Here is a 16,404-nt window from a genome sequence, read left to right on the forward strand (position 1 = left end):
GAGAACTGAAAGTGAAATTGCTTGTATTTACTGCTACCTTGGAAAACCTGCTTTTGGTATTGTATTGTATATTATTATTATTATTATTTTGAATACTACTGAATCAGTTACTTGTGTGTGCTTTCTGAATGTGATTGCTGCTGCAAACTCTGACCATCCAGGGAAGCTTTAGCACTTACTGCATTCTGATTCCGCACAGCTGATTGGCGGGTGGATTGGACTGCCGGAATACCCCCAATCAGCTGTCCCAGGCTGCAGGGATTGCCACAGACCATCGCTGCCTCCATGCCCCATGTTTTTGGCCTCTGGTGGGGGTGGGTGGGACTACATTCAGTGTATAAGACGCACCCAAATTTTCACCCTCTTTTTTGGGGAGGCAAGTTGCGTCTTATATTCCAAAAAATACTGTAATAATACCATTAGAGTTACATTTGTCAATGTACAATTCAGTGCTTTTTTAATTGTGTGAAGTAAAATATGCACAATATTCCCTGATTGGACAGCCAGATTATGCCAAGAGCAAAACATGAATGTTCAATTGCATTTGAACCATTCCCATGGATCTCAGGATATAACTGGAACTGGCATATTCTAGACCTGGGAGTTCTGAGGTAGGAGATAGCAGTGAAACGGCAACGTTGGTGGTAGTGAAGGCACACAAAGAGGACGGCAGGCCCTAGGACAATAGGACAAGGAGCAGGTGGGCTGATGCTAGTTTGGTCCAATGGTTAAAGGCATCAGGCTAGAAGCCAGGAGGTCATGAGTTCTAGCCTCACCTTAGACATGAAAGCCAGCTGGGTGACTTTGGACCAGTCACTCTCTTATCCCAACCCACCTCAAACAGTTGTTGTTGTGAGGGAAATAGGAGGAGGGAGGAGTATTAGTTGTGTTCACTGCCTTGAGTTATTTGTAAAAATAATAATAAGATATACATACAGGTGAAACTCGAAAAATTAGAATATCGTGCAAAAGTTCATTTATTTCAGTAATGCAACTTAAAAGGTGAAACTAATATATGAGATAGACTCATTACATGCAAAGCAAGATAGTTCAAGCCGTGATATGTCATAATTGTGATGATTATGGCTTACAGCTCATGAAAACCCCAAATCCACAATCTCAGAAAATTAGAATATTACATGCAATCAATAAAACAAGGATTGTACATAGAACAATATCGGACCTCTGAAAAGTATAAGCATGCATATGTACTCAGTACTTGGTTTGGGCCCCTTTTGCAGCCTGTGGCACTGCTGAGGTGTTATGGAAGACCAGGATGCTTCAATAGCGGCCTTCAGCTCTTCTGCATTGTTCGGTCTCATGTCCTCTCATCTTTCTCTTGGCAATGCCCCATAGATTCTCTATGGGGTTCAGGTCAGGCGAGTTTGCTGGCCAATCAAGCACAGTAATCCCACGGACATTGAACCAGGTTTTGGTGCTTTTGGCAGTGTGGGCAGGTGCCAAGTCCTGCTGGAAAATGAAGTCAGCATCCCCATAAAGCTCGTATGCAGAAGGAAGCATGAAGTGCTCCAAAATCTCCTGGTAGACGGCTGCGTTGACCCTGAACTTAAAGAAGCACAGTGGACCAACACCAGCAGATGACATGGCTCCCCAAATCAACACAGACTTTGGAAACTTCACACTGGACTTCACACTTGAAACTTCAAACATCTTGCAATGTGTACCTCTCCATTCTTCCTCCATACTCTGGGTCTTTGGTTTCCAAATGAGATGCAAAAGTTGCTCTCATCAGAAAATAGGACTTTGGACCACTGAGCAACAGACCAGGTGTGTTTTTCTTTAGCCCAGGTAAGACGCTTCTGACGTTGTTTGTTGTTCAGGAGTGGCTTGACAAGAGGAATACCCATGTCCAAGAGGAAGCCCATGTCCAGGATCCGTCTGTGTGTGGTGGCTCTTGATGCACTGACTCCAGCCTCAGTCCACTCCTTGTGAAAGCCCCCAACACTTTTGAATGGCCTTTTCCTGACAATCCTCTCCAGGCTGCGGTCATCCCTGCTGCTTGTGCACCTTTTTCTTCCACACTTTTCCCTTCTACATAACTTTATATTAATGTGCTTTGATACAGCACTTTGGGAACATCCAACTTCTTTTGCAATTCCCTTTTGAGACTTTCCCTCCTTACGGAGGGTGTCAATGATGGTTTTCTGCACAAATGTCAGGTCAGCAGTCTTTCTCATGATTGTGATTCCTACTGAACCAGACTGAGAGACCATTTAAAGGCTCAGGAACCCTTTGCAGGTGTTATAGCTTAATTAGCTGATTAGAGTGGGACACTTTGAGTCTAGAATATTGCACCTTTTCACAATATTCTAATTTTCTGAGATTGTGGATTTGTGGTTTTCATGCTCTGTAAGCCATAATCATCACAATTATGACAAATCACTGCTTGAACTATCTTGCTTTGCATGTAATGAGTCTATCTCATATATTAGTTTCACCTTTTAAGTTGCATTACTGAAATAAATGAACTTTTGCACGATATTCTAATTTTTTTACTTTTACCTGTAAATAAATAATAAAACACTGAGCTTGAATTCAAACATGTAAAGGGAAAGGGAAGCAAGGAACTGGAATGACTGGAAGAAAGAAGAATAAGGGGATGTGGGCCATTTGTATTATGCTACATTTGAATTTAAGTAAGAGGAAGGAATTATTTCTAGTTCAGAAAGTTAATACAAGCTATAAGCCTGTATTTGTTTCAGCCTTCCCAAGCCTCTGCATAAGTAAATGTGTTAAAAAGTTACTTATGCCTTCCATGTGACAATCTTACACTGGTATCCATTAGAGAAAACTATATTCTTGTTTGTTGGGTATAGTTATTTTTTAAACTCTTCATTTAAGTTTTGGAATTTAAACCTGGGCCTTTTGTTAACCAAGAGCCCATTCCACCGTTCTGTTTAAGAAACAATCAGATCAAAACCTTCCATTTAAGACAGTAAAACTAATAGGTGGAAATACAATTATTTCAGTATTCTGTAATGGTCACGGTAAAGGAGTAGATAATTGTCCAACATTTCTTGGATAATCTGCGCACAGTTCAGTTTCGAGATCTCTGAGCAGTCCTTCTCTTTCATAAGCCCCACTGTGAAATCAAAGACAAAATTATGGTTTGAGCAAACAGATTTATCTGCATGCTGGATGCCTTTATATGTATTACTGCTCAGTAAAAAGACAACAGCTGTATACACAAAGCCAAGTGCTTATGTCACAGTGTAATTTATAAGAGGAAAGGGCTGCTCATCACCATTTTTAAATTTTATTTGTCCCTTCAAGTGACTCTTGATTCTTGGTTAAATGTCTGGACTAGTTCCTGCAGTTTACTTGGCAAAATACTCAGAAGTGCTTTGCCATGACCTTCTTCCTAGAGCTGAGAGTGAGGGACTGCTCCAAGGTCATCCAGCTGGCTTCATGCCTAAAATTGGACTAGAACACACATCTCCTGGTTTCTAGCCTGGTGTCTTAACACTACATCAAACTGCTCTTTTTGTACTACCACTGTCGTGGTAAATTCTATCCTTTTTTTTAATTGCATGAATGGGACTGTTGTCCCTTTGTAGCAAATGAAGATAACTTTGATGACTTTGGGGAACAGTACCATTTACAAAAAGCTGTAGACCTGAACACTGGACTCCTATTTTGTTCCAAAGAATGTAATTTGTTCCAAAACATTTCCTTCGTGATAATCAAAACTGAGTGCTGGAAAAGCCCAGAGGTTTAGTGGCATTTTAAAAGAACGTTGGTCTTACCTGAACGTTTTTTTCGGGAGAGTGGAGGGAGGGGTCACTAAAGGGTTATTACAGCCTGATTGGTCCATTTGACTGAGAGAAAACTTCTTAGCCTTCGGCTTCTCCCGTTGGCTCCCAGTTTCCGCGATGTCAGGTCAGCGTCTGCATGATGTAAGAAGACAAGGGAAAGCCGCCCCGGGCCACCCGATCCTACCCCTCCCAGATCCTGTCTATCTAACTAGGGTGGGAGAGTGACCCCTCCCTCCACTCTCCCGAAAAAAACGTTCAGGTAAGACCAACGTTCTTTTTCCAGTAGAGTGGAGGGAGGGGTCACTGAAGGGACATACCCACGCTACGTCCCAGGGAGGGGAGACTGGGTCTCAGGGGGAGGATCGGCCACCACCCGCTGGAGAACCCTCCGCCCAAAGGATGCCTCAGCCGAGGCATAAGCGTCCAGGCGGTAGTGTCTTATGAAAGGAGTAGGGGAGGCCCAGGTGGCCGCGCGACAGATGTCCTCGAAGGGCGCCCTTGTGGCCCAGGCCGCTGAGGAGGCCGCACTACGAGTAGAGTGAGCCGTAATCCCCGACGGGGGAGATTTGCCTGAGGCTCCATAGGCCTCAACGATGGCCAACCTGATCCACCTCCCAATAGTTGAAGACGAGACCTTATTGCCTAGGGAACCTGGGTGAAACGAGACAAACAACGCCTCGGTCTTACGAATGCCTTCCGTCCGTTTCAGATAAATACGGAGGGCCCTGCGTACATCCAACCGATGCCACGCCTGTTCTCTCTCCCTTGTTGGATTGGGGCAAAAATTTGGTAGGACAATTTCCTGGGCCCTATGAAAAAGAGTATTGACCTTCGGTATGAACGAAGGATCTAAACGCAATACCACCCTGTCCTGGTGAATCATGCAAAGGTCGCTTCTAACAGAAAGGGCCCCCAGCTCAGAGATACGCCTGGCCGATGTAATGGCCACTAAAAATACTACCTTCAGTGATAGGAGGCGCATGTGGACCGACCTGAGCGGTTCAAAGGGGGACCCCGTCAGTGCCTTCAGGACGATGGTAAGGTCCCATGTAGGGAACCTATGGACCGGAGGCGGACGGATGTTGGCCGCCCCTTTAAGGAACCTCTTCACCAACGGAGAGCGAGAGAGGGTAGAGGGACCCTCCCCTCCCAATATAGTGGATAGGGCCGCTACCTGTCGCCTGAGGGTATTATGGGACAACCCATCCTCTAATCCTTTTTGAAGAAATTCTAGAACGTCTGGAATCGTGGCCCTGGCTGGATCCACCCCCCTGGGGCTACACCACTTCGCGAAGGCCGACCAGGTGGCGTTATAGATCCTCACTGTGGACGGTTTCCTAGCTGCCTCTAAGGTGGCTATGACCCCCGATGACAGCTTCCTCCGTTTCAGCAATCCCCTCTCAAGAGCCACGCGGTCAGATGCAGCCACTGCGGCTCTGGGTGAAGTAAGACCCCCTGATACAAGACTACCTCTTCCGGTGGAATTCTCCAGGGATCTACGACCGAGAGCTGGACCAGGTCCGCAAACCATGGTCTCCTCGGCCAATATGGGGCTAACAGAATGACGGAAGCCCTCTCTGTGACTACCTTCCGAATGGTTCTGGGAATGAGGGGAAGGGGAGGGAAGGCGTAGAGGAGACCCGGAGGCCACCGGGTCCTGAGAGCATCCGCTCCTTCTGCAGCTGGGGTCTTGAATCTGGTGAAAAATCTCGGCAGCTGCGTGTTGCTGGGGGAGGCAAACAGGTCCACAAGGGGGTTGCCGAACCTGAGGCAGATCTTTCGAAACAACTCTGGATCTAGCTGCCACTCGCCGTTGTCCAGAGTCGCCCGGCTCAACCAGTCTGCCTGGTGATTGGACGTCCCCGCAATATGTTCTGCCGCAATTGAGGCCAAGTGTCTCTCCGCCCATAGGCCTAATGTCTGTGCCTCCCGCCAGAGGGCTCGGGAGTGAGTCCCGCCTTGCCGATTTACATGAGCTTTCGTCGCTACATTGTCCGTAAGTAGTAGGACATGTCACCCCTGTAGCTGGCGGTTGAAAGTCCGGAGGGCCAGTCTCGCGGCCTTGAGTTCGAGCCAATTTATATTGTGTCTGAGGTCCGAGGCAGTCCAACGTCCCTGGGCCATGTCGGACCCCATCACGGCCCCCCAGCCGTAAAGGCTCGCGTCCGTCGTGACTTGTACTCTCTCCGGCTCCCAAATAGAGGCCCCCTGTCGCAATGCTGGGGACATCCACCACTTGAGCGAGCGTCTCACTTCCGACGTTAAGCGAAGCGGTCGTAGAGAGTTGCTCAACATTCTCCTTTGGGCTGGTATTAAGGCCCACTGAAGGGGACGCAGATGCAGGCGGGCCCAGGGAACTATCCCTATGCAGGATACCATCTTCCCCAGGAGTCGTGATAATGTCAGGGTGGAAACGGACCTTTTTGTCCTGATTGACCTGATCAACTGCGTCAGACTGTCTAAGCGGTCTGGGGACAGGCGGACCCACCCCGACTGGGAATCTATCACTGTCCCTAGGTGCAGAATCTGTCTGGATGGGGATAGATGGCTCTTGGGGAAATTCACTGAGAAGCCTAGTGTCTGGAGCCATTGGATGGTCAGCTGGAGGTCTGCCCTGGCCCTGGGAAGAGACCCTGCCTGCACTAAGACGTCGTCCAGGTAACACTGGAGCCTGACTGGGATGGATCTCAGGTAAGCGGCCAGTGCCGCCAGGACTTTGGTGAACGTCCGAGGGGCCGAGGCCAGGCCGAATGGCAGGGCCCGGTACTGATAGTGTCTGCCTTTGTGGGAAAATCTCAGAAATTGACGGTGAGACCGAAGGATGGGGATGTGTAGGTAGGCCTCCGTCAGGTCTACCGAGGCCATGTAATCCCCCTTTCGAATGCCCTGCAAGATTGATTTTAGGGAGGCCATCTTGAAGCGCCTGTAAACTAGATACTGATTCAGGCGCTTCAGGTCGAGAATAGCCCTCCAACCCCCCGAGGCCTTCGGGACTACAAATAGATTTGAATAGTAGCCCCGCCCCCTCTCCGTTTCCGGAACGACCTCCACCGCTCTGATTTCCAGAAGGTGTGAAACGGCGAGGTCCATGAGATGACGGCGTTCCGGATCCCGGGATGGGGAGAAAACTTTGAAGCGCCTCGGGGGATAGGAGAGGAACTCTAACCTTAGGCCGTGGCGAATGGTCGCCCGGACCCAACCGTCTGTTGTAATCTGGTCCCACTTGTCCGCATATAATGCCAGGCGGCCGCCTATGGGATGACTCGGATTTGAGTCATTTCCCTCTGCGGAAGGGGCGGCCGCCCCCCCCGTGAAAGGGCCGCTTGGACTGAGACTGGTATCTGGAGCGGTCTTGGAAGCCTTGTCTATTGAATGGCCTATCCTGCCTGTACTGTTGGAAACGGGACTCCTGGTCCCTGTCATAGTTTCTGAAAGGAGGCCTGCGATATGGGTGACTGCGTGTCTCGGATTTCTTAGTGGAAGTAGGCCTTACCTTTTTCTTTTCCTTATTCTCCACTAGAATTGGGTCAAGGGCAGACCCAAACAAATTTGGACCCGTGAAGGGGGCAGCTATCAAATCCCATTTGGCTTTATTATCGATCTGCCAATTTCTAAGCCAAAGGAGCCGGCGTGAGGCCACAGAGGTGGCCAAGGCGCTGGAGCCAAAGCGCATGGCATCCAAGGTCGCGTCGGCCGAATACTGGCAGGCCGCCATAATTTTGGTCAGATCTTGATGGATTCGATCATCCTGGATCGGGATACGATCCTGGAGTTGGCGGAGCCACATCACTGTTGTGCGATTAAAATACGAGGCGGCAGCCGCCGCCCGCATTGCCCAAGCGGAAGCCTTATAATTTTTCCGCAGGGTAAGCTCCGCCCTCTTATCCTCCGGCTTAAGTTTGTCCGCAGCATCCCCGGAGACCACCGGGGAGGATGAGACCAGGGCAGCTATGGGTTGGTCTATAGCCGGAAGTTGAATTGCCTGTAAAAAGGCCTTCTCCATATTATAAGCCCGCCTATCATTGCTGCCAGGAGGGGAAAAATTCGAAGGTCGGGCCCACTGGCTGGTGGCCACCTCCAAGAACAGAGGAGGAGCAGGGATCTCCTCCTTGTTGGTGGCCGTGTTTGAGAACATCACCATGTCTGGATCCCTGGGCGGGGGCACTGTAGGGTCCCCTGTGCCCACCTTGGTGGTTCTCCTAGCCTTCTTCAGTAGGGGTTTAAACATGGCCTGAATGAATAAGTTAGAAGAGGTGGGCTGATCAGTGGCCGCATCCTCTTCCTCAGAGAAACCCCAGTCGTCTTGACGACCGGCCTCCCCCCTAGAAGAGACCTCGCTCATGAGGGAGGGGGAAGAATTCCTAGACCTGGCCCTGCTGAACGGAGTAATCCTATTATGCCGGGAAGGTCTGTCTCTTTGAGCTATTCCCCTGGAAATGGCTGCAGAAATTAATCTTTTTAGATTTTCAGGGAGGTGTTCTAGATCCTCCTCGTCATAATCAGAATCATAGTCATGAGGAATTGAATCCCTGTGGGATCTCCTACCACGGGAGGGGCCTGCAGAGGGGCCCTCTAAAGGATCATTTCTATCCAAGCCCCCTGTCCCAGGGGAAGTTGGGGGAGGGGGAGAAGCCCCCCATTTTTCACTCCTAACAGATCTGGATGAAGAGGAAGAGGGAGAGGAAGGGCTGAACCCCCTGTTGACAGAAGGGGAATGACTATGAGCCTCAGGTCTGGGAGATCTAGATCTAGGTCTGGGATCCCTGACCTTCTTCTTTTCTGCCCTCTCAATCGCTTTCTCGATTGCCCTGGAACGCCTAAGCTCATCCCTTTGTAGGGCTCTGGAGGGGCGATCCTCCGCAGAAGGCCTAGAAACACGAGGCCTGGCTGGGGCAGTGGGGCCTGACTTATCTTCCTGGGCCTGGGGAGTTGCGGTTTGAACTGCCTCAGATCTCGCTGCCATCGCCCCACTCACGTGCTCTGATGATTATAGAAGAAGAAGCAGTCGCAGCTAGAAGCCTCTTGCTGGGAGAAACTCTCAACTTGAGCTTTGAATAATGACGGAGGCTCGGTAGAGGGTGGAAGGGCTAGGCCCAACACGTGTTCAAAATGGCCGCCGCTGAGGCTTGCTGGTCTTCTTCTCGAGCGACCGTTTAAAATGGCGCCCGAGCCTGCCGCTTGCCTCCCCCGCACCTTGTAGGGCTCGCCGTTTAAAAAGGCAAGTGATCTCGGCCCTTTAGCTACTTCCGCCGGTCTTCACGCCCGGCAAGAGCCGCTGGCGCTCCGGTCTCGTTCACGCGCCGCCGCCGAGGGCACCGCCGACTCGGTAGAGACGGCGCGGTCTCGTTTAATGACTGCCGGTCTTCACGCGCGGCAAAGGGCCGCCGGCGCTGCGGCTTCAAGGCAAGGAAATCGTCTCGGGGGAGGATAAATGAGCTGCAAGCCCCCCGGCACGCCCGAGTCACCAGGAATCAGTCGGGGGGAAAAGAGCCCGCAGGGAGTAAGGTGGGAAGAGCTTTGCTCCGCGCTGCTTTCCCTGCCTATTTAGGACTGCGATAGCTTGTCCTATTGGGCCAGCTCTATTTTACGAAGCAATTTGTTTGATTTAAAGTGTCCAATTGAACCAATTAATTTTTTTAAATTTAGTACTCACAATCACTGGGAACCAAATTTGAGTCTTTTGGACCTGTTGACTGAGAGGAAACTGGGAGCCAACGGGAGAAGCCGAAGGCTAAGAAGTTTTCTCTCAGTCAAATGGACCAATCAGGCTGTAATAACCCTTTAGTGACCCCTCCCTCCACTCTACTGGAAAACTGTGCTATTTCTTCCTTGGGTTATAGAGAACTGAACCTTTAAAAAAGGGTTGCTGTTATTTTTTTAAATTCTGGGTATTTTTAGTAGCTCTAGAAAAAATGAATTGCTAGCATTGCAAAGAAAATTATTGATGACAATAAATGAAGGTTTTTTTAAAAAATGTTTAAGCAGTATACTTGTCAGGGTTAAAATATTTTGTTATTGAAAAGCAATTAAAATTGGAACACATCTTGTTTGTCAATTGATATGAGATATTTCCGTGCAAAAAAGCTATTAGAAAATTATAAACAAATAACATACTACCTTTTGTAAGGTCACTGTGTACTGTTCCCATATCAGCTCTTCCATGACCGGGCCCTATTTATATGGAGAAAAAACAACATCAATTGAAAAAAGGGAATTTTTCCAAGAAAAAGTGCTTCAAGCAGAAGCAATGTTTTTAGAATTATAGTACAATAATATTTTTAAAGCCAAATTTAATAAGCATAGCTACGAGTAAACAACAAAGAGATACTTTCTGAATGTTAGCAGAAAATAAGCAGGACTGTTCCTCTACTTTCATACTTTAAACTTGTCATATAAGTTATAAAGGTAGCAGCCAAACCTTAGAAATCTAAGTCTTTTAAAATCCAGGTCTAAGCAATTGTCTAATTGCTCTGGTCTCCAGTGATATAATAAAATAAAATGATCAGATGTGGGACTAGAAAATTTGTCTTTCAGCAATGTGGTCATGAAAGTGAGGCATCACGGAACTGTGCCCAATTTTTCAACATTTTTCGATAGTTGTTATGTAAGACGTATCATGTGATGGTGATTTGTGACCTTCTCTGCCACCTTCCTCTTTGACTTCATCATAAGCCAGCTGGGAAGGTTGTAATCATGTCCCAGGGACACCACAACCAATTTAAATACATGCCAATTGCCAAGTGCCCAAATCATGATGTAATCATGGAGATATTATGACAGTCATTAGTGAAAGGACTAATTGTAAGTTGTAAATCACTTTTTTCAATGCCATTGTAACTTCAAATGGTTGCTAAACAAATGGTCATAAATCAAAGACTTCCTGTATATAGATTCTGTATTTTCATTAGAGACTTGGGTGAAATATTGTGAGGGTTGATGAAAATAAACCTGAACAAAACCAAATAATGGTTTGATACTTTATGGTGGAAAAGAAATCCCTCCTTAGACCTTGAAGAAGCTATTGATAAGTCGAATTAGATAGACATATTGTATATGAATTCTTTCCCTTCAGTCTTTTGAAAACCTGTTATAACATAAAACTCATCTAAAAATTAAAAAACAAAATATTACAATAAAAAACAAAAGCTAAAGTATAAATCAACAGAGTAATGCAATAACAGTAATGGTGATTCCAAATAGGTTATCAAATAATTGCTGTTTTGTTCATATCCATGAAATCTATGTGCTCCAGCTGAGACCAAACCTTGGCATGGTATAGCCCTGTGATGCTGAACCTATGGCACGCGTGCCACAAGTGGCATGCAGAGCAATTTCTGAGGGCACATGAGGCATTGCCCTGTCAGCTCCAGCGCGCACGTACACGCTGGCCAGCTGATTTTTGGGTGTTTTTTGCCCTCTGGAGGCTTCTCTAGAGCCGCCCAACACACAAAAAGCCGCCCAACACACAAACTGGAAGTTCGGAACGGACTTCCAGTTTGCGCGTTGGGCTGTTTTTCAGCCTCCGCAGGCTTCAGGAGGCTTTCCTGAAGCCTGGGTAGGGTAGAAAATGGTCCAATGGGGCCCACCAGAAGTCCAAGAACAAACTTCCGGGTTGTGTGTTGGGCCGTTTTTTCTGAAGCCTACAGAGGGCAAAAAACGGCCCAGCGCGCCTCCCAGAAGTCCGGAGGCTTCAGTGAGGTCTGGGCGCATGTGCACGGGGGTGGGGTTGTGTGTGCATGCACGGGGGTTGTGCGCACACATGTGGGGGAGGGCATTGCATTATGGGTGTGGGCATGCATGCGCATGACTCCCCCCTATGCTTCCCCCTGCTTTTGCCACATCACAACAAAAAGGTTAGCCATCACTGGTATAGCCGCTGGGCCCCATGACCCTTTGCCTGTTCCTATCCAAGCCATGTGACATCAGTTGGATATTATAAATTAATGTAAAAAAGCACACTGCAGAGGGTGGGAGAAGAAGCTGAGTTGAGTCTGGCTCTACGCAGTTGCTGTGTACTCCTTCAACTGGCTGCCAGCCACAAGCGGGCAAGGGGAGGAGGAATGATCATCAAGTGAGGAGACTCAAGCTCGGCCATGCAAGTTCGAGAGGTCGGCTTTCCGGTTGAGTGGGCAGAGCACAGCCAGAAGCTATTGGCTCCACCCTCCACAACAGACTCAGTTTCTCATCTGGCTCCTTGGGGAAATTATTGTCCAACCCAGCTTAAAGTTCTGTCTTCCCTACAATCTGTGAATTTACAGTTGTAATCTTGCAGAAAATCAGGGAAGTCCAAATTAATAGATATGGGAGGAAAGTTTGCCTCAGAAAACAAATTCTATAAAAACAGATAAAATGTTTAGTCAGAAATTTGTAGAAATTGTTATTCCTTTTTGCCAAATGGTGCGCCAATTCCATGTTCTGCATTTCCATGCACAAGTTATCAAACTGAGTATCAAACATTAGCCTTTGGGCATTGCTCATGTAGCAATTGATTTAATGCAATGTCTTGTCTTAGAATAAAATGTTCCTCATAAATTAAAATATCAATTAATTAATTAATCCTGATGCCACAACTTAAACCATCCCAAATATTAATGTTTTATTATTAATGCTGGTATCTTTACAAATATTAACCATGAAAAAAAAACTGAGAAGAGCTAAAATGAACAGGATTTTTTTTAAAAAAAGAAATATAACTGTAAAAATCAGGACAGATGACAATTGTAAAATCATTCCCAAAATGCTCTGGATTGCACATCTCCTTCTTGAATCATGTATCAGCAAAATAACTTTTGAGGTATTGTGTTTGATGTCCTCTAAGGTAAAAATTTTGTTTGACTCATGCAAACAGACAAATATGTGCTCATTAGTTTTACAGTGTAGAAACCAACAGATGTAGATTTCTATATTCATGCAGCCTCATGAAAAATGTTAAGGATAATTATTCATTACTTCAGGTATAGATAGTCCTCAACTTATGAGCACAATTGAGCCCAAAATTTCTGTTGCTGAGATATTTGTTAAGTGAATTTTGCCTCATTTTACAACTTTTCTTGTGACCGTTATTAAGTGAATCACTGCAGTTCTTAAGTTAGTGTTGACTCATTGACTTTGCTTGACATGACCATGGAGATGCTGCAATGGTCATAAATGAAGACCCAGATTGTTGGGGGCAATATGCTGGTTATGTAAACCACTTAGAGAGGGCAGTAAAGCACTATGAAGCGGTATATAAGTCTAAATGCTATTGCTATAAGTGACTGTTTTTCAGTGTCGCCGTAACTTTGAACAGTTGCTGTACTTAAAAATATTTTATTTGTGAATGAAACTGCTGTACAGTAATTGCTCTATAGAAATTAGAGTAGCATTTATTTCTGGGAAGAAGGTAGAAGAGATTAATGTTCCTTGAAATTACATATAATCAAATTGCTATAAATGAAATAAAATGCTTTCACTGCTCTTGAAGAATGGATTAATTAAACTATAAGTGACTGTATCCAGAAGCTGCATTTTGTAGAGAACAGAATGTAGTACTTATAAAGTATTGCAAAAGCTCACCTTGGGAGTCCGCTAGGCATAAAGGCCATCTGTGTTCTTCTAAACCTCTAACTCATAATCTCTTCTTTAATGTTATAAAAATTACATCTGTTCGCTTTGCAAAATACTGTCAAGGCCAATAGATTAATGGAAGGACCAAAATGAGCATGGGGGTTGGGCAAGATTTTATAAATCTCCCTCTGAAGCAGAGATTAAATTCTCGCTCCCAAGATTCTAGCTATATCAGGAGCCAAGAATTTAAAAGAGAAATGATGCACAGAGAATGCAAATACATCAAGAGATGAATTAAATCAAGTACTAGCTGCTTATTAATAGTTATTAATATGTCACTGGAGATAATGCAAAAAAGATAACCACAATATGTTAGTTATTACATTATTTATGCAATTACCCAGTGGAAAAAGTAACTTTTTCAGAAAATTCAGACCAATATCTTAATGAAGTGCCATTCTTTAATTCAACAATTTTTCTCAGAAGCATTATGCACAGATTTCATCCTACCCAATTCTAATTAAATAGTGTTTTTATAGGATCTACTACTAGTGACTCCATGAACCGCCCCACAAACATTTTTCAAGCATAAAGATTGAGAAATATCCTCCAGTACATGCTAGTTTATTCATATTTTAAATTTAAAAACCTTCATGCCTACTTAGAGAAAGGGAAAAGGTAATCAATTTCCATCCCCTGTTAAAATCCTCTATTTTTCACAGCACATAATCACATTCACTATGTTTTACCTGTTTTTGCTGTGGCAGGATGCAATCTGTTAAGAGGGTGAACTCCCCAGGCTTTTAATCAATTTGTATCATTCAAAAATGGTTATGTAATTCTACTATAATAGTAGCCTACATATTCAGCTATTCAACCATCCTGCCATTCTTTCCTAAGGTAATATACAGAAGTCCAAACACACATACACAAGAACACTAAAACTTCCAAAAGCAATGTTGAATTTTATAATGTTAAAAGAGTCCAGTCCAGCCTGTTTCAAAAGCTCTCCTTAAATAACCTTTGAGGCTGAGGTTAAGTAAGCATCAACATTAAGTTGCTTTTCCTCTGCCAAGAAAAACAAACAATGTAGGAAATGTGAAATTTCAGAGATATGGGCACATGTCTTGCATTTGGAGAGCATGCAGGACACAAATATTGGATATTGGGATGCAGATTATAGAACTCATTGCAATTTGATTAGCTTCCCCAAGCATAGCTTTTAAGCAACCAATTCGAATATGATGCCCTTGTAAGGTGTTGGGTATATTGCAACTAAAATGAATGACATCTGGATGGCAAAGATTGGGGAAGCTGATATAAATGTATGAAAGGTGAGAAGATAGATTTATAGATCACTGCTTCTCCCCAACTTAACAACCCAAGATCAGCGAGAGCAACCTAATTCAATTAATCTTTCTTTAATGAGCAGTGATCATTATTATTTTAGCCACTGTCTGTGGAAGGCAGGATGAATGCCTCTTCCACATGTTTTCAACCTACAGTAGAACCTCTGGTCACGACCATAATTCATTCCATACCTTTGGTCGCAAACCGATTTGGTTGTGACCTGAACCTAATTTTGGAAATTTGGCGCTTACCCAAAAAGAAAGTCTGGAAGGGGAAATCGGCCGCGAAAATAAAAGGTGAATTTTTTGGTCATAACTTGATTTGGTCGTGGTGAGAATTGGTGATGACCAGTGGTTCTACTGTATATGGTCCTGAGTTTTCTTTTGCAAATTGCGCCTGCAATATTTGCTGATGTCATCAATCCATCTTGCTTTAGGTCTCTTTTGTGGATGCTTTTTATGAAATGGGATCCATTCTATGACTGCCTGCCTTAGTCCACCTGCCGTCGGTTCTTTTTGCTATGTGACCAGCCCATTTCCATTTCAATTCTTTTACTCTCTTGATGATATCGTATTCTTTCATTTGTTCTCTAATCCATGTGCAATTCTTACAATGCCAAGCATGTATGTTTTCAATGAGCAGTGATACTGAACTCAATTCCTTTGGGGTTTTTTTCCCTAGTGAAAGAACTCTCTTTTGGTATCTTAAATAACCAATCAGCTCCCAATATGCACAAAAGACAGGTATAAATCAGGTGCTCTATCACCTCGACTTTTAAAGTTCAAAAGAGTTAGTAAACATTCTGCTTTTTTTTTTACAGCGTTTTCAGGAGTTATATGGAGAAAAAAAAATCTTACATCAGAGGTGGGTTTCTGCCGGTTTGTCCCGGATCAGGCAAACCGGTAGTGACAGCGGCAGGAAGCTTCTCCCATCCACCCAGACACTTCTGAGCATGCCCAGAAGCGTCACACAAGTGCGAGCGAACTGGTATTAAAATAAATTGAAACTCACCACTGTCCTACATGTATGTATCGCAAAATACTATGGAAAAATCACAGGACTAAGGTTCTAATCACATCCTACATTCCCTTCCTAGGTGCATTATCAGATCAGGTAACTACAGTAACCGACTCATTTAAGTGGTGCAGAAGATTGCAAATCAGTTTCTGCCAACACATTTTTCACACACAAAGTGTTTTCAACCATTACATTATTCATAAGGACAGCCACATGCTCAAGAGACTATGTTCTTCATACTATTACTAAATCTCCATTTTCAAAAGCTTCACCTCAGCCTACATTTTTCATTTAAGACAAGATGGAGAACAATGAGGATGGCTTAGTCATATTTTCAGAGAGGCAAGCAAACAGCTGCTCTTTTCTACAGTTAAAGCGAATTGCTTTGCCATGTATAGACCTTTCCGGTGTCAAAACTGGAACCAGAGAGCAACCTAAAACAGCTGAGTAGTTCTATAAGATTTCATGTATTGGTTCCTAATGCAAAAAAGTATTTATTTGTGCACTGGTTATGTTTCTCAAACCCCTCCAACCTCGGAAACCTGGATTAGAAAGTGCTGATATAAAAACAGAATGCAGACTGTACTCAAAAGGCTTTCACTGTGTCTTGAGAATCTAATAAACCTAAATTACATTGTAAACAGGCTTGTTGGGGGAAAAATTAAGGAAAGAATGGTGATAGGGATAAAAGCTGTTTGAAACTGAATGCAACACT

The 16,404-nt window shown here is 44.8% G+C and overlaps 1 protein-coding gene across 4 annotated transcripts in view; it reads right to left on the reverse strand.

Moving 5' to 3' along the window:
• TJP2 (tight junction protein 2) overlaps nt 1-16,404 on the reverse strand; it is a 98,348-nt gene that overhangs the window by 24,445 nt on the left and 57,499 nt on the right. For all 4 annotated transcript variants that reach the window (XM_081945744.1, XM_081945745.1, XM_081945743.1 and 1 more), the window contains one exon: nt 9,894-9,947. In XM_081945744.1, the coding sequence (XP_081801870.1) occupies nt 9,894-9,938 (45 nt within the window). In that variant the 5' untranslated portion in view covers nt 9,939-9,947. The remainder of the gene's footprint in view (nt 1-9,893; nt 9,948-16,404) is intronic.

The sequence above is a fragment of the Natrix helvetica genome, assembly GCF_964273705.1.
Source record: "Natrix helvetica genome assembly, chromosome: 2".
Classification (NCBI taxonomy): domain Eukaryota; kingdom Metazoa; phylum Chordata; class Lepidosauria; order Squamata; family Natricidae; genus Natrix; species Natrix helvetica.